Source organism: Pongo abelii, chromosome 2 (genome assembly GCF_028885655.2).
Source record: "Pongo abelii isolate AG06213 chromosome 2, NHGRI_mPonAbe1-v2.0_pri, whole genome shotgun sequence".
NCBI lineage: Eukaryota > Metazoa > Chordata > Mammalia > Primates > Hominidae > Pongo > Pongo abelii.
The window spans coordinates 22427244-22445698 of record NC_085928.1 but is presented as its reverse complement, the minus strand read 5'-3'; the positions used below and the strand labels follow the sequence as shown (position 1 = coordinate 22445698).

Genomic DNA, 18455 nt, shown 5'->3' with positions numbered 1-18455 from the left:
AGATATACAAAATAAAATAAAACGTAACTTTTCAGACTGGAAACTGAGTTCTACTCTGATAATGCTTTATACTATGTTGAAGATACCACCTCATATTATTTTGGAAGCAGGTGGGCTGTACATGTTGAATAAATAATACATTAAAGTGGACGGAAGACACATCTTTTGATCACCAGCTCTTATCTGAAAAGTTAACATTACTACTGCAGTTTCCAATATGAGATATTTTGTTTTCTTATACAGTTTCATTGCTTCTCTGTGCACTCTGCTCCCCATTCCCCTCATACCCTGCAGTTAGGTCTTCAAACCAGACTGCATGTTGGGGGATCCAGTGTATGCCCGCTGTGCTTATTCATCTTTTTAAGGGACACTTTCTTCCTTACACCTGCACCGAAACCAGCAGTGACATTCCATCTATAGAACTGGAGGAGGCTGGCCCACTGTCCTCTCTCTCCTCCCTAAGGGGTATTTTACTATATTTTTTATCTTTGTCTAGGTTTAAAGAAAGTACAGAAGCTCCACTGTGAACTGCTTTAATACTTGCACATTTTCCCTAAAGTCAATTGCCATGGTATCAATGATACTTAAAAATAGAGTGAAATTTTGTTATGTGAATTTCACCTCAATAAATTATTAATAAAAAATAAAGTGAGCCATAAGTAGGTACTTCCTAGATTTCATTTATAGTTATCAGCACTTTATTCTGGTTCCTTTACAGGCTGTACGAGATTCTGATAGGCATGAAAACTACAACATGTTTAAAAAAACATTGCTTAGGATATCTCCAGCCTTTCAAGTTTGTTCTCAAAAATAACTTTGCTTGATCAAATGGACTATATTTTGGTTTACTAAAGATGTTCTCAGAAAGAAGAATATGTGTACATCAATGATTTGTAATGCATTTAAAATTCAATACTGTTTTTTAAAAATTTAAGTATTATAATAGTACTATTTATAGCTAGCAGAAGTAGATACAGGGCCAAGTTTTAATTTGCTTGGAAGGTTGAGGCATTCCTATGATAATTGGGAAAAGTGAAATGCATTGAGGTATCCCAGATGAATGGATGATGTTATTTTTAGTTCTGAAAGTTAGCCATTCATGGATTTTTGCCTAGAGCTCTTTTGTAGCATATCGAATGCAAACGTTTGGACATTTTAGAATAAATCTTAAGTTGTCCATTCCTCCTTTCCTCAAAGGAAAAGAAGACCAGAGCAACAATGTTGGATATTTAAGTAATTACTTCTTATTTCTGGCTTTCTTATCTGTAATTCTTAAATATCAATTAAAATCATTGTTCATTCATCTAATGGATTTAGAAGTTTCATTAGTGTCAACAAGTTAGTGTAATGGTACTCTTCATTTTTTCCAACCAATATTCATCTGAGATTTTAATGTTTGTTTAAAAAGTAGGGATGTCCTACACCTTGGTTTCCTTTAAAACTTCATAAATTGCAGAGCTCTCAGACAAATCAATCAGTAAAAAATATTAAGCCATAACAATAAAGATTCCTGAAAAACTTACGGTAACTCGTAATGACACCCTTCCTACCTATAATGTACTGCACTGGAATGTCTTCTTTACTTAATTCGCAGATATCAACAATTCTATGTAAAAATGAAATAACTTTGAAATTCCCTTAGAAACATTAGAGTTCATTACAAAGCTTATTTGTGGCAAGACTTAGTTTAAAAAATAAATCTATTTTTAGTGACATTTATGAGCTGACTTTTTAGCCGTTAGATACCAGGATTCCTTTTCTGGACATTTCATCTTAACTCAGAGTTTTAGAGTGTTGTCCTTACTTGAAAAGAGGAGTGTAAGATCAGGTGTCTACTGCAAATTCCTGGGAAGTTATTTATTGTTAAAGCACTGTGATGTGGTTTAAGTGTATTTTCAAAAGGATTCTATGTGGGTAGACACAGTATCCTTCCATTCAGTAGCATTTGTATAGTGCTTAACATAGGCGCTGAGTATTTTTAAATGAATAAATGAACAAGAATGCTGATGTGAAGCCTTATGGATTATCTACTACAAGTAAGTCCAAGCTATTCCAGGTCAGCCATGCAATAAAATTGGACTTGGAAGTAGGTGGGAGGGGAGAACAGTTGAGGTCAAATACAAGCTGGGCCACTGTCTCCCTCACTCGCTCTATGAATTTAGGCAAGTCACTTAACTTTTCAGGGCCAGGGCTGTCCCTTTTGGAAAGTGAAAGTATTTTGCTGAATGTGCTGAGTAGTCTGTTTTTTCTGGGCTTGAATGTCCTTCATCTTAAGTAAGCTCTTCTATTTCTAGTGGGGAAAGGGTCAAAGTGTTCTCAGAACCTGGGGCTACTCCACATAGTCAGTTTTGGGAAATGTTCTTTTTCTCCTTGTCTTAACAAAATACATAATAAAATACACTCCCAGTCTACTTACCTTTATACTGTACTGTGAAAAGAATTTTACCAAGAAATAACCTGCAGTTTAAGGAATATTAATAGAATCATTAGAAATACAAAAGAAAGACACACAAACAAAATCCAGTGGTGTCTAGCTTCGAACCCAGTTTTAACTTAAAATATTTTTATTTATGGATGTCTCTGTTCAATCACTGAAGTCTAACCTCTTCTTAGTCTGGTTTCTTTCCTTCCCTTTCCTCCCCTCTCCTCTTTCATTTCTTCATCTCCTTCCCACATCCCTTTCTTCCTCTCTCCCCCCTTTCCTCTCCTCTCCTCTCCTTTCCTTTCCGTGTGTCTGTTTCTTTACTGCTATCTGGAAAAACTTCTATTAATTGTCTTTTTTTTTTTTCCCAACTAATCTCTAAAATTTAGTTTTCCTAAATCTCTAATGATGAAGTCCAGCAGTTTCTCCAGGATGAGCTACATGCGTGTGGAGTACTTTGAGCATCTTTTTGGGTATAGTCACTTATTTGGGTACCTGGCTCTTACAAGACTGTCTTCACCTCTCTCTCCTAACTCTTGTTTTTCATGGTTCTCCCCCATTCTGCTCACTCCTGCTTCCCTTGAATTTCTTATACTTCTGGGTTGTTTAAGTGAGGTTTGTCTAACAATCTTGGCACCCTAGTCTAGTCTTAGCCTTTCTAAAAAGTCATTCTAACATAGATGCCGTGTTCAGAGGCTTAAATTCTGATTTTTTAGAAAATTGAAGTTGCAGATGCTTTAAGAAATTGAGAGAGAGAGAGAGAAAGAGAAAGATGAGGGAGAGAAAATTGAGAGCCCTTTCTTTATCCTTGTAGTTTCTTTGTTTATATCATGTAGACTCTCAGCTTCCTTCTCTTTGTGATTTCCAGCTTTTCAAGAGTTTCATCCCCCTATGCCTTATGTTCATAAAGAAAAGACAGAGCTCTAAAATTTTAGCTTTCTTGAGTCACTAGAGTCTTTTGTGGACACCTGCTCCTTCTGAAACAATTGACTTGTCTACTTTCACAAAGAGCAGTATTTGTATTAAAGAACCAGTTGGCATCAATGCCCAAGTGCAGGTGTCCTAATATATAAGATGGTGCTTCATTCAGAAAACTCAAGATAGAGTAAAATAAATTATCAACATCTTGGCTCCATGCTCCATTCACAACTGTTAATTTTACAGGGTTATGCTTCCATCTCTGAGCAGAGAGCTCCTGGCAGGGATAGCTGCTCCCGTGTCTCAGACTGGGCTGTGCTCGTCCCAGTAGGAGTCATCAAGAGCAGCAGGGTAGTGAGAAGGTGATAGTACATCAGAGAACTGAGCAGTGGAGAAGGGAGAAGGACGGGCCTCTCCAAAGTGCTTTTCATTTACTCCTTTAATCTTTGTGTGTGTATACATGCATGGTTAACTAAGGAAAAAGGAAAAGTTGACTTGAATTTGACTGAGAAAATTATCAAACATGCTTTTACTCATATATGTAGCTCATTTTCAAAAATACTTTTGTGTATCCACTGGTATGTTGATGGTCCTATGCAGCAACAGGTCTGTACACTTGTCCAAAGAATGTCTAACAGCCCCACATCATGATTAGCAGGAGCTGGGTCACTGGGGCAGAGCTGGTTTGACAGGTGGAAAACTTGTCCTGAGTAGTTCTGTATTAGCTTACCTCCTAAACTGGAGCAAAGGTCAAGGCCAATCCAAGATTGAGAACAGGCGCCGAACATGTTACATGATAAACACTCTTTTATTAGTGGTCTTTTGAGAGAAAGTTGCTGTGTTGTTCTTTGCTGTTATTTCTGCTAGAACAGTGTTCACAAAAGTGAACAAAAGTTCAATGCTCAAAAGTTAAAGAAATCTAAGAATGGAGACTATCAGTAGCCATGTTGGGGCACCACGGTAAACAATGGAACTGGATAAAATTTTATGTACTTGCCTACACAATTATTTCTATGACCATACCTGCTGTTCCTATCCTCTGATTTAATTTTCATGTGGAAAATAGTCATTTGCAGCATATATTAGGCTACAAATGTTGCCATCAAAAGGTAAAATTCTGTATGCTAGTCTCTTGTCTTTAGTACTAAGATGGCTCTATTGATGATAATATGAACACATTTTAGGTTCCCAATTGCTTTGGGAATAAGGAATTGTGACTTAGTTAATATATGTTGCTTTTTCAAAAGGAGAAACCGTGTTTCCCGTCATTTTTTAAAATTCAGGAATAGTGGTCTTTTTTAATTCAGATTTTAAAGGTTTGGTATGTTTATTGCTAATGTTGGACCACACGCAAGAGAAAGTTAGACATTATTTTGTGACCAGCATTGTATGTTGTCACATTCTGGACAAATCCCTTAAAGACTTGGAACTCATTTACATTTTGCATAAAATCCTGATGGGATTTATGGTTTAAACTTTGACTATACTCTTTGTCTTGAATTTATTAATTTCCTTATCAGGCTTAAAACTTGGGGGAAAGTAGACTTTTGCAAAATATTTTTTTAAACCATTAAGTTTTATACAATGTCCTTCTCAAAAACCCTGAAAACCCTCTATCTTTCAGAGCTCTTTGATAAAAACCTAGGGTGAATGTGATTTATTTTTTGTTTTTGTTTCTGGTTTGTTTGCTTTTTTTGAGATAGGGTCTCAATCTGTTACCAAGGCTGAAGTGCAGTGACACAACAACAGCTCACTGCAGCCTCGACCTCCCAGGCTCAAGTGAGCCTCCTGCCTCAGCCTCCTGAGTAGCCAGGACCACTGGTGCATGCCACTACACTCATCTAATTTTATAATTTTCTGTAGAGATGGGGTCTCACTATGTTGCCAGGGATGGGCTCGAACTCCTGTGCTCAAGTGCCTCCTGCCTTCACTTCTCAAGGTGCTTGAATTACAAGTGTGAACCACTGCACCCAGCTTGTAAATGTGATTTGAGTTGTCAAAGTACATCTAAAAAAAAAGGCTGGTTTAAGCTTGACGTGGAGAAACATTGAGCAACATTGAGCTGGGGAAAGAAAATATGTAGAAAATAATGCCAGTGGCCAGATGCGGTGGCTCACGCCTGTAATTCCAGCAATTTGGGAGGCGGAGGTGGGCGGATCACTGACGTCAGGAGTTTGAGACCAGCCTGACCAACATGATGAAACACCGTCTCTCTACAAAATACAAAACTTAGTCGAGTGTAGTGGCACATGCCTGTAATCCCAGCTATTTGGGAGGTCGAGGCAGGAGAATTGCTTGAACCTGGGAGGCGGAGGTTGCTGTGAGCCTAGACCACGCCATTGTACTCCAGGCTGGGTGAAAGATTGAGACTCTATCTCAAAAAAAAAAAAAAAAAAAAAAAATGGCCAGTGATACTGGAAGGTCCAAAGGACATTACTTTTCCGATATAATACTGTGGGAGAAAGGTGAGGCTTGATTTGAACTTCCAGGGTCCTGTTGAATTCTTAACCTCAAAAACAGTGCCTGTCACAAAATAAATCACTTAATAAATACTTGTTGAATGCTGAGATTTAAAGGAGAACAATGTCATTGAAGCCCTCTCCTTTTTTCCCCTTCTTTTCTCAACAAAGGTTGAAAAAAATGATGACGACCAAAAGATTGAACAAGATGGTATCAAACCAGAAGATAAAGCTCATAAGGCCGCAACCAAAATTCAGGCTAGCTTCCGTGGACACATAACAAGGAAAAAGCTCAAAGGAGAGAAGAAGGATGATGTCCAAGCTGCTGAGGTTGAAGCTAATAAGAAGGATGAAGGCCCTGTTGCCGATGGGGTGGAGAAGAAGGGAGAAGGCACCACTACTGCCGAAGCAGCCCCAGCCACTGGCTCCAAGCCTGATGAGCCCGGCAAAGCAGGAGAAACTCCTTCTGAGGAGAAGAAGGGGGAGGGTGATGCTGCCACACAGCAGGCAGCCCCCCAGGCTCCTGCATCCTCAGAGGAGAAGGCCGGCTCAGCTGAGACAGAAAGTGCCACTAAAGCTTCCACTGATAACTCGCCGTCCTCCAAGGCCGAAGATGCCCCAGCCAAGGAGGAGCCTAAACAAGCCGATGTGCCTGCTGCTGTCACTGCTGCTGCTGCCACCACCCCTGCTGCAGAGGATGCTGCTGCCAAGGCAACAGCCCAGCCTCCAACGGAGACTGGGGAGAGCAGCCAAGCTGAAGAGAACATAGGTGAGCAACCGCGAGGGTCAGATGCAATGGGTGGATGGGGAAGGGAGTTGCTATTCGGAAGACCAGGCCACCTGGGTCATCGAGGGAGAGGAAAAAGTCTAGAAGGTGTTTTCCAGAAATCAAGGGAAGCTGTGCTTAATTTCCCAAAGTGGCAGGACTAAAACTAAGGTTACATTCCCAAATATCTCCAGAGAGGACTGCCAGAGAGGACTCAGGCAGGTCTATGTAGCAGCCAGTACTAGAAAGATCTGGCAGTTATCTTAATTGGATTGATATATGCAGTCAAACTAGATAAATCTGCTTTAAAAAAGTATTCTGTGTGCTGATAGACTTAGTTTAATAAGTAATTACTGAGGCTACATATATTTTATGGATGGGAATTAGCTAATGTGATTATTTGGCTCTAGAAAATGCCTGGTATAAATACAGCCATCCTCTTCTTGATCCAGATTATCTAGTGTGTGAATTGCTGGCAGCAAAAGTATAATCTCAGACCACCCTTCCCTATCTCACATTATGTTTCTGGGCATTCTCTCCACCATCGGTTGGTGAGTAGTGTGTGTATATGTGGGTATGCTCAGAGAATGTTAATTGTAACATTAATTGGGGTCAAACATAATTAGGAAAATAAGTCTGTCGATGTTGCCAAAAACAAAAGAAAAACCCCAAATACAGAATATGTTGCGAAGTCAAACATAAATAATCATTTTATTGTTGAAGACACAACTTTCTACAATATGCATAAATAATTGAGGGTTCCTATGATTACAAAAAGGTACTGGATTCTCTTCAGTTTGGAGCTGTAACTTGAAAGTTGGAGTGTTTTCACTATTACTGCTCAATTGTGCGGAATTGGAATAGAATATTCCCAGAGCAAGATAAATTCAACAGAGCTTCGTCCCTGGAGACTAGATCCTTCCCTCACCCCAACACATCCACAGTGGTACAGGAGGCCAACAGTTTCCATGGTCTTTCTCTAGTCTAATATGACCGATAAATACTTTCCAGCCCCAAAGATCCTCAGATAAAGTTTCTTCTGTGTCCATTTAAAAGATTGGGTTTACTCCTTTAGAAGCGCCTTGGTTTAACCAATGATGTTTGTCATCCAAGGGTCCAAATATGGACTGAACCACTGTGTGCTCCTTGGGAGAAAACCTACTCCATGAGAGTGGTCTAAGGAATGTTTTGGCATCTGACCATCAGATTGAGAAAGTAATGATTAGACTTTTACCTTGATATACATTTCCCCAAAATCAGATACTACAATATGGTAGGTGACTATTCTAGATATTTTAGGTCTACTTCTTTCATTTTATCCCTAAAATTCTATGAATAAGATGCCAGAGTATATTAATTAACATTGTTATTGGCATATTCCAGCTCTGGATAAATCGTATGCTTCTTTTCATTTTGAATCTTTATTCTAACACACAACTGTCCCAGGGGCCAGACATTGAGGTTTAGAAGATGGGAATTTTTCCCTGGAAAAGGTAAGGCATGTGATAAAAAGTGGGGTGTGGGTTTTAATTTACTCAGCAAAGCAAAACTTAACTACTTTTCTTTAGATTTAAGGTTTGAGCCTCAGGTATGATGTCTGGAAATCACTTTGCGTATCCACAAGTTACTTAATGTGTCATTTTCATACATCTTAGAAATTAATCATGCTTTTAAATACAGAACATATCTGACATGGCACAGACCATATTTTTTAACTGAGATTTCTAAAGTTGTGAGAAACAGAAACATGATGTGATTTTAGGTATATGCTTATGATTTGGGTTGATAGAGAGAAGGATTTCTTGAATCAGTAGGAAGTCTAATATATAATATATTTTTAAAAAATTAAGTTTTATTATGTTTCAGGTTATGATAACTCCAAATGAATTAATGAAATATTTTATGTAGTAAGTTGTCAACAAATGTCAAATATTGAATATAAATTGATGAAATTTAAATTATAGATAATAATTTGTTCACTCATTTATATATTTCTCTTGCATATTTGCTTATTCTATTCATTTATTTGATTAAAAATGTGTCTGGTCAGTGAAAGCAAACAGCACTCTTCTCTGCCCTAAATGTTACAGATTCTGACAGAAAAATATCTTAATTAATCAGACTTTATCATGGGCATTCAAAGGTGATTGAAACAGTAGGTGAAGTTCAACTTGAAGGTAATCACAAAGGGCAGTTTACATTGTTTCTTAGAATTGGGTACGTATTGTCCTCTTGGTTAGATTCAGAAATGCTGCCTGTCGTTTCTTTCTGGATTGAGGTATCTAGTAGCCTTGCCTGCTCTTATGTGACAAGCACAAATTACTCCGCTGTGATGAATCTCATGGGATCACAGAAGGTAGAGGTGACAAGGAGATCTATCATATCATATCAGGTCCAAATTCCCAGGTGCCCTGTACTGCATTTCCTCTGCCTTCCACTGTATTTCATTTTAACCTGGGTTAAAGTAGCAGCATCTTCCACTGGGCTGTACTGTTTGGAAATGGTTGGCTACCATGGGTTGCTTTAGGATTCTACAGCTGCCTGGAGGGGCATGGACAGACAATCTAAGAGGGTGCAACAGGGTTAACGGGCAAAATAGGTACAAAGAGAAAATCTAAGAAAATAATTTCTGTCAGTATCAGGCTTAAAAATTTTAGATCAGATATGATTATTACTTTAATACCTATGGAAATGTTGGGAGAATTATTAATGTTATTTATTTTACTTCTTTTACTATTTACTACCAACCTGTTATGAGGGGATGTCATTTGTATTTTGATCTTTGAAGTTGGTTGATTATTGTCATTGTTTTAAATTATCCAAGTATGTCCATCTCTCCCTACTTTGCCACGCTGCTTGCCCAGCTTTTTATGTGCCTGGGACAAAAACATTTCAGCGCGCCTCTGACAATGATTCCTTTAGAGGAAGAGGAATGTTTAAAACATCTGTGGGACACTGCCCCATTCAGCCATGAGTAGAGAACTTTGAAGCCCCCTTTAGTGATTATATCCTTGGGGTCTCCTGCTGAGCAGTGTCACTGTGCTCATTGGCTCTCGGTGAAGGAATTCTCTCTTATGTCTCCTCTTCTCCAAGGTAGACTATTGATTTTCCCCAATAGAGGACTCTGCTGTGGTCATATTCAGTGATGTGGTACTACCAAGGTAACCTGTCCAGAGGGCTATCAATCAGTGATATTAATTGGGTGGCTGCCACAGGGTCCTTGACTGATGCTAGTTGGAAGTGTAGCTCTGAGTGACTTTTAATGTTCTGTATGTTGATCTTGGCTGCATTTTATTTTCATGGTCTCAGTACGTCTTGCAAATTGATGCCATCAGTAATGATCAAGAAAAGAGGGAGGAGTTTCCTATTGCCATTCCCTGAATAGAAAAATTAACTTAGTGTCTCCCTGCCTCTCTTCCTCCTCTTTTTTATCCTTCCTTCCCATTCGCTTTCCTTTTTTTCTATTCTTCCTTTCTTTTTCCCTTCCCTTTATATTAACTTTCTTCTGTGCTAGGTATTAGGGTCACAAAGATGAATAAGATATGATTCTTTGGCCAGGTGCGGTGGCTCATGCCTGTAATCCCAGCACTTTGGGAGACCGAGGCAGGAGGACTTGAGTCCAGGAGTTTGAGACCAGCCTGGGCAACAGAAGGAGACCCCATCTCTACAAATAATAAATAATTAGCAGAGTGTAGTGGTGTGTGCCTGAGGTCCCAGCCACTCTGGAGGTTGAGGCAGGAAGATCACCCGAGCCCCGGAGGTCAAGGCTGCAGTGAGCCATGATTGTGTGCCATTGTACTCCAGCCTGAGTGACAGAGTGAGACCCTGTCTCAGAAAAAATAAACCAAACAAAAACCAGATATAGTCTTTTGACCTTAATGAATTCTTACTTGGTATGGGGGTAGTATGAAATTTAGGGAATGACATTGAAAACAATCATATTTATAATCTCAATTAAATTCTGCAAATAGGTACAGGGCACTTCCCTATGCCAATGCACTTTGGACAAAATATGAATGAGGCAGTGCTTCAGGGGCTAAGATGCAGTCTGCTGCTTACTATGAAAATGTTTTATATAATGTATGTCCTGATACTCAAATTATTAATAAAAAGAATAGATGCAAAATATAGAATGTCTAGAATGATAATTGTGTGTAAGAAAATGAAATAACCAGCTCATATTTCTGAATTTAAAAAATTATTTACATTTCCCAGAACAAGGTAACCATCCTTGGGCCTTCCCTAAGGCCCAAGGTAACCATCAATTTTTCAGCTTTCCGAAAGATAGGTCCACTTCTACCAAGCTGTGTGTTAGATGTGAGATTTTCCGAGGGTATTTACACTTATTTGGCAGGGTGCCTCATGAGTGGCTTTGATTTGAAATGTGGTTTCAACCACTTCCTAAATTTATACACAACTCACAAAGAATGAAAATTTTGGTTGTGGAAGTCCATAAATGCTGTTTATAAAACATGGGCACCCTGTCAGATACTCAGTGGTATACCTCTTAAATACTGTTGATTATTAAGCTTTTATGGAGCACTTTTATATTGCTAGAGTAATCATTTTTATTGGCTTTTCTTGACAACAGCCCAATGTCATTTGATAATATTTTTCTTTCTATTTTTATATTCCAAGAATAGGGACAAAGTAAATGGATATTCTGGCCACAAATGCAGCCAGTGACAAAACAAGGATCAAACTGATTGAACTCTAAATCCTCACCTTAACTGTAGCCCTACAGTTCTTTCTATTAAGGTGTTATGTTTTGTCTCAGTTTCTGCATTTTCTTTTTTATCTTAGCTGTTGTTGTGATCTGATGCTTTTGGGAAATACCAACCAGGACCTTACTAGGATATTCTCTGTCCTACCTGCCCTGTAATATAATGCAGGGAAAAGATCTTTGAACTGAAATAAAGAGACCAGGGTTCTAGTCTCAGTATTTCTACCAACCAGATTTTAGGCAAGTTATTGCTTCTCTGGACCTCATTCGTCTCATCCTTAGGAAAAGGGACTACAATAGTTGGTTTTTAAGATTTTCTTTCAAGAGTTAAAATATAAAAGTCTAAGGTAGCACTTAATGAGCATTTATTAACTGCCAGATCCTGTGCTGAGTGCTATGTGGGGATTCTTCCATTTAATTATCATAACCACTCTGTGGTAGTAAAGTAGTGGTGTAATTTTCCCTTCCCTTTGTACAAGGAGAAATCTTAGCTTTAGGGAGACTATGGGACTTAATCATTGTTGACAGCTAGCAATGTTGAACCAGAAGCCAAACCCTGAGAGTCTGAGAGGTCACATGCTGAACCCTGACACTTATCCAAGTGCTATTCTGGAAGAAACAAAGAGAAGATGAATGTCTAAGGACCCCAACAATGTGTTATAATATAAGAACATCTCTCTTCTTTGGATAATTGGATATTCCAGACTCTTGTCTGGGAATTATTAGGGATAGCATTTACAGATGGGAATCTAGTAACTACCATAATTCCTGATCATAATTCCCTCACAGCCCTGTCACCCCAGAATTATTAGGGATATTAAACTATTTCTGAGTCTTAGATTCTTATTTCAAAAACGCTCCAAGTACTGTTTTATTAGACCTGAGAGAGCTATAAAGATCAGTTGAAATTGATTGTTCTTAACAGGTGTATTACTGACTCCAACAAATACATCAGTTATGCCAGGAGGATCTGAAAATTAGAAATGGAAATTTTCATATTTCAATCAGATGAAAGTCATTTTATTTATTGTAGGCAATTGCTACCCTAAGTTTAGCTTATCAGAATTAGTGTCTTTTTTATATTCTTGTTTAGGTCTACCCCCCTTTGGCAAGTGCATTTCCAAAGGATCTGGTACCTTTATAACTAAAATGTTAAAGAACTTAATAGAAGAGACAAATTAAAGAGCAATCATTAACTCTTTTTGAGACAGAGTCTCACTCATCTCTTGCCCAGGCTGGAGTACAGTGGCACGATCTCGGCTCATTGTAACCTCTGACTCCTGGGTTCTAGTGATTCTCCTGCCTCAGCCTCCCTAGTGGCTGGGATTACAGGCACCTGCCATCATGCCTGGCTAATTTTTGTATTTTTAGTAGAGACAAGGTTTTACCCTGTTGGTCAGGATGGTCTCGAACTCCTGACCTCAGGTGATCCACCTGCTTCAGCCTCGCTGGGATTACAGATGTGAGCCACTGCGCCTGGCCCTTTCATTAACTCTTTAGTTAAAAAAGTAAGCAGACAAAAGACAAGATGAAGGAATGTGTTGCGGAGTCACAGGACTCATTGTTGAGGCCATTCATTCATTCTTTCATAGCTTTTATTAAATTGTTACTATCACCTCATAAAAGAATCTGAAAAACAGAAAGACATGTTCTTCCCCCAATTTTAAAGTTGTGAAACTATATTTGGAACTAAAAATTAATATTTCTTAAAATATAGACTATTATTCGGATATTAACACACATTCATAAAATATTTTTCTTTTTTCTTGACATACATGTGCGCGCGCACACACACACACACACACACACACACACACACACACACAACAATCTTGCAATGGTAGACCAAGGAGGCATCTTTGAAGTGTGGGACATATGGCTTCTTAGCCAACCATTCTCACTTTTCCACAGTCCCTTATTGTCTTAACTATTAGATAATGGGCTTAAGGGATGAGGTTGATAGTAGAGAAGTTTAGATAGAGGGGCAAAGAATCTAGAAGAGTCAATTCTAAGAAAGTTTATTATTAGACTAGAGGCCCAGAAGACAGCAAGAATATCTCAATAGAGGTTTCTAATCCCGTCTTACACTTGAGATTGAATATAAAGAGTTGAAAATGATGTTTTCTGATATGACTGGACTTCTGATTCATAATCCTCCTAACCCTGTCTCTGGATGGAAAACTATAGCTATAATAGCTACAGTGGCTATAGCCTATAGACAGCCATAATTTGCTATCCATAGTTTCATTTCCATCTTACACTTAATTCAATATCAGTGTATTTTTATATGCTTTTATTTCATTAAAGTAATTAAACAGCTTCAAGGGTTAATAAAACCTTGGATGCTTATGTAGAAAAATGGATATATCTGATAGACATCTGATAAGCTTTTTAAAATTTTGTCAGTAGACTGTCATTAAAACAAAGTATTATATGGATAAGCTAATACAAATCTCTTCCAGTCTTTTTTTTTAAACTCTACATTCACAGTCGTTGGATATTTGACCAATAGTGAAATTGGCTAACAGGCCTAAGTATTTGAATTGGGCTATTGAACGTCCCGAGAAAAGGTGGTATGGAAGATATACAAGTTAGATGTGATTACTCAGCAATCCTCACACTTATTTGTAATCTCCAAATCACAAATTAGAGGATTATGAGAATTAAAATATTTCATTTTGGTCATCTCACACCATTCTACTTGGAAGGGAAATTGTAGTTCTTAAGATACCTACAGGGGAAGAAAGATTCTAGGAAGGCTTTTTGCCTTTCTTTGTAAAACATGTTCAACATAAATGTTCTATCCTGGTGGCACATATACAGTGAAGTAACTTTTGAAGGCTTTTCTTTTTCCTGTTTTATTTTGTTTTTCCAGCATGAGTTAGTAGAATCTTTTGGAATTTGGAATATAAACCAGAAGCCATTTACCTAAAATGGTCCCTTCTTACTGGTGCATGATGAATGTGTGTGTCTCTGAGATAAAGTGGAGATGAACATTTCTATAGCCTTGAAAAAAATGTTCTCTTCCCTGGTATATGACAAAGTGAAGGATATAATTTAGATATGTTTAAGCACTGTATCCATGCCTGTAGTATACCCTTCTGCCAATTCCCAAGCACATATGTATACACACACATTCAATATGTAGGGAAAGGGCTGCCCAAGAGTTCAGACTGTAGGGAAAATCTGGAAGAATGGTAAGTTCCACATTTTCTTCACCCTTCAGGCCAAAAAGAAGTAGAGAATGGCTCCAGGAACACCCCTCGTCTCTCTGAGGGTGTGTGTGAAGAGTAATGGTCGTTTCTCGGCTGGTCATGTAATCAGGATATGTTTGTGAACCTACAGTGGGTTGAGGACAGCTAAGAGTTGGGACTAAAGGTATCTAAGATGAAATTTATAGTGCCTAAGAATTAAAACCCTGGTTTGGCTAATTAGGGGAACATTATCCAGGAAGAGTTGTTGGTGTAGAGGTTGCCTCATCTGAATCTTAAAGGATAAAATATATCCAATGAAAAGGGATATCATTTATTTAAAAACTTGAGAAACCACCTTTCATTCAAATTAACACACACATATAAATAAATTGATTCAGGTCATAATTCTGCAGCAGATTTTTAACCTTCAGTGGAAAAAGTAGCTTCATGTCTGTGTTGTTTATTGTTGCTTTTCCTGCATCTAGGACAATACTTTGAATGAATAATATTATGCTGTAGAGAAAATCCTAAACTGACACAGGAAAATGAATACAGAAGCTCATTGGAAAGTTTAGTTGTTACTCAGGCCTGTAAGTCATCCCTGAGGTTGCCAGAATTCAAACCATTTAGGGCTTCATAGACCAGTGTGAGCATTTTGCATTATATTCAGAAACATATTGAGAACTAGAGGAAGTCAAGGCTGCTCCCTACTGAAAGCAGGTGATTAATTTCACTCCAGCCACATGAATGACCTGTGGGTGGCCCTTGCCAGTGTGTGACAGAAACACCCAGGGAAGAAATGATCTGCCAGGTTCCTTGGCTTCTTTTCCTCATCTGACACAATTAAGTAATCTTTGCAAGGTGTATAAGAGTCTATTGAACCTGCTGTTGCTCCACTGTAGGGTGAATTGTTAATGTGTTCCCAAACCAACAGTGTTGGGACACAGACCAGTAAACAGGCTTTCCCACTCCTTAGTGCAAACATAATTTGTGTACAGCCTGTGAGCTATTCAGATTACAGACCATGAGGGACATTGCAGTGGGAGGCTGAAAGGATTCTTCCCTACACAAAAACTGCAACTTAAAGTCACCCTCATGTATTTGGTAAAAAGACAGAACGTGCCCCACTTTGTGAAATTCTCTTCCAGTTTAAAGGGCTAAGAAAGCACAGAGTTCAGTAATGTGGTTTCAGCGTTCTCCCCATTGGTGTAATCAAATCCTTTTAGGAGGAAAACCAGTGATGGAAGATTTTTGATTTCCTCCTTCCTCTTCCTTTGATACTGGTGGTTTAATTATAATAGATTCATAAGAGAACCTGGCCCCTACTGGAAGATATGTTAGTTTTCTTTTTCTTGCCACCAAGGTATAAACCATTCATTATGATTTTATCAGATATCTGCAGCAGCATGCTGGTAAACTGGCTCTCCAAAAAATAAAACAAAACTCTAAAAGCCTTTATTTAGTTTTTGCCAATTTCTATGGTATAAATACTCCCATCCTAGCTGATTTCAGGCTACCAATGTGTAATTTCCAAATAAGCAGTTGGGAAGAAGTGCTAATATCTTGCTGTCAGCAGCCAATGTTAGTCAGCTCCTGCATACCCCAAATCATTATATTTTAGCAATTTGATTAATTTTATTTTGATAATTCTAAAATACTAAGAATAGTAATTATCAACTTCCAAATAATGTATCAGTATAGAAGTATATAACTATCCATTTGTAAAACCACATAGTTATGTATATATATATGTGATGGCATGAGAAGTACTTTCAACATTTGCAGTCGTTTCTGTTGAGCATTGCACACTTGCTAAATGTTAAGGAAAAAAAGTAAAGTTTAGAATTGGTATTCCTGTATTCAATTAGAAAAACAATTGCTACTGAAGGAATTTGTACATTGTCCTCAAAATTTGATCTGAGCTGTATCTTTTTAATACATTGAAAGGCTTTTTATCTTTTTTTAAAGGAAAGTGCATAATTTATTATATTTATGAGGTTATAATAAAATGGATACTTAGGAACTTTAAACATGAGTTAAAAGTAATCATCAGATATAAAATTCTCAAATCTTGGAACCCAAAATACTAAATTTTAGAATTTTCTTAAAACCTCTTTCTCATGATTAACTTAGTTTGAAAATTATTATGTTCTTTCATAAGAAAAGAAGGAAAATTTAAAAATAGACATGTTGATGGAGGCAATAGTTCTTCTCAGCTGGTTTTTCAGAGATGATTTCAGGGTTCAGATTGATTTGCAACCATTTAACATTTAATGCAGAGGAAGAGTTGACTATTTCCTTCCCTCATACTAATTTGTAGTGAGAAAGATGCTTTTCGTGCTGGGAGGAACATTGTGAAACAATGTCTTCAGAGAGGTAGAATCAGATGAGTAAGTAATTGCTGAAGGCAGACATTTTCAAAATTGTTAGCCTAGCCACTATTTGCTCAAATGAGTTTAAAATATATACACTAAACCCCAAAGCAGAGAAGCTTTGGTTGAGAATGATAGGGGAAAGTGGAGATGACTGAAGATGTCCTGAAATCCCCCCTCTTTTTTTTTTGCATCTACCCCTACCATCTAAGTAGATCATTTCTGAGCCCTGAAGTACAGTTTGAAAAATGCAAATTTCAGAAATTTCTCAGCTACTTATTGTCTACATGTGGACAGCAACAAAATAGTGCCAATCGATCTCATTTACTGTAAGCTGATCTTCACAATGAGTATGGATAACTGCACCCATATTGATGATATAGTAGATTATGTGTATTACTTATAAGGTCAACAGAAAATTGATTCATATTACAGTCCTATTGTGTAGTCGCAGATAGGACTGGTCTGAGTGACTTCTAAACATGGCTTTAGGCAACTAAGCACTGTTCCATTTAATTTTAGTTCCACTGGTATTAAAACCATGCAGAATTTATTTTCTAAATGATATTTTACAAATCATAATCCCAAGGAAAATTTATTTTTTAGAATCCTTAATCAGTGAACTTTGAGTTGTGTTGCTGGAGCCTGGAGTTCCATGGAGCAGCATCTCAGCAGTAGTTTCTGGGAATTGGGGTTGTTTTGCAGAGGCCAGGTTAACAAGGATTGGGGTCCCAGGATTGGGGTCCTATCTCGCAATCCCCTACACCTCTACCAAACTATTTCGTGATCTTGGTTAAACTTTGATTTGACATTTTAACTAGTAATAATTAAAAATTACTGTTTTAAACTTAAGACCAAATTCAAAAGGTCTTCAATCTTGGCAAGATTAAAACTCAACATAATTCAAAACTCATCTTTTCAGGCAGGCACCCAATCTGTACTTAGCTTGAATTGTTTATTTTACAAACAAATACTGCTCAAATTCTAAAATTTGACTTGTAGTATAAATCATAAACAAATGGAATTTGAATGACTCACCCAGGGTTACTAACAAAATTTTTTTAATCATTTATTTATTTATTTATTTATTTTTGAGATGGAATCTCACTCTGTCACCCAGACTGGTGTGCAGTGGTGCAATCTTGGCTCACCGCAACCTCCGCCTCCCAGGTTCAACCGATTCTCCTGCCTCAGCCTCCCGAGTAGCTGGGATTACAGGAGTGTGCCGCCATGCCCAGCTAATTTTTTGGATTTTTGCTACAGATGAGGTTTTGCCATGTTGGTTTCACCAGGTCTCAAGCTCTTGGCCTCAAGTGATCCACCCACCTCGGCCTCCCAAAATGCTGGGATTGTAGGCATAAGCCACTGCCCCTGGCCTCAAATTATTAAAATTATTATATCCATGGGTACTTTAACTTAAAAAATAGGCTAATAATGCAGTAATTTTTTTTGTTCTACTCCAGTGTCAACATAATTGTATAAATAATGCATTCCTTCTGATGGGATACTACTTAAAAAATTCTATCTATACAATTTTGGAATATCCACAAAAATAAGATTTCTAGAAAGTTAAAGGCCAAAATCAGTCTCAAAAATTCTAA

At 37.8% G+C, this 18455-nt stretch overlaps 1 protein-coding gene across 1 annotated transcript in view; it reads left to right on the top strand.

Moving 5' to 3' along the window:
- Positions 1-18455, top strand: part of GAP43 (growth associated protein 43) — a gene marked incomplete at its 5' end in the record, with an annotated part of 97596 nt that overhangs the window by 46580 nt on the left and 32561 nt on the right. The window contains 1 exon segment of the mRNA NM_001133604.1: positions 5971-6568. Coding sequence (NP_001127076.1) covers positions 5971-6568 — 598 coding nt within the window.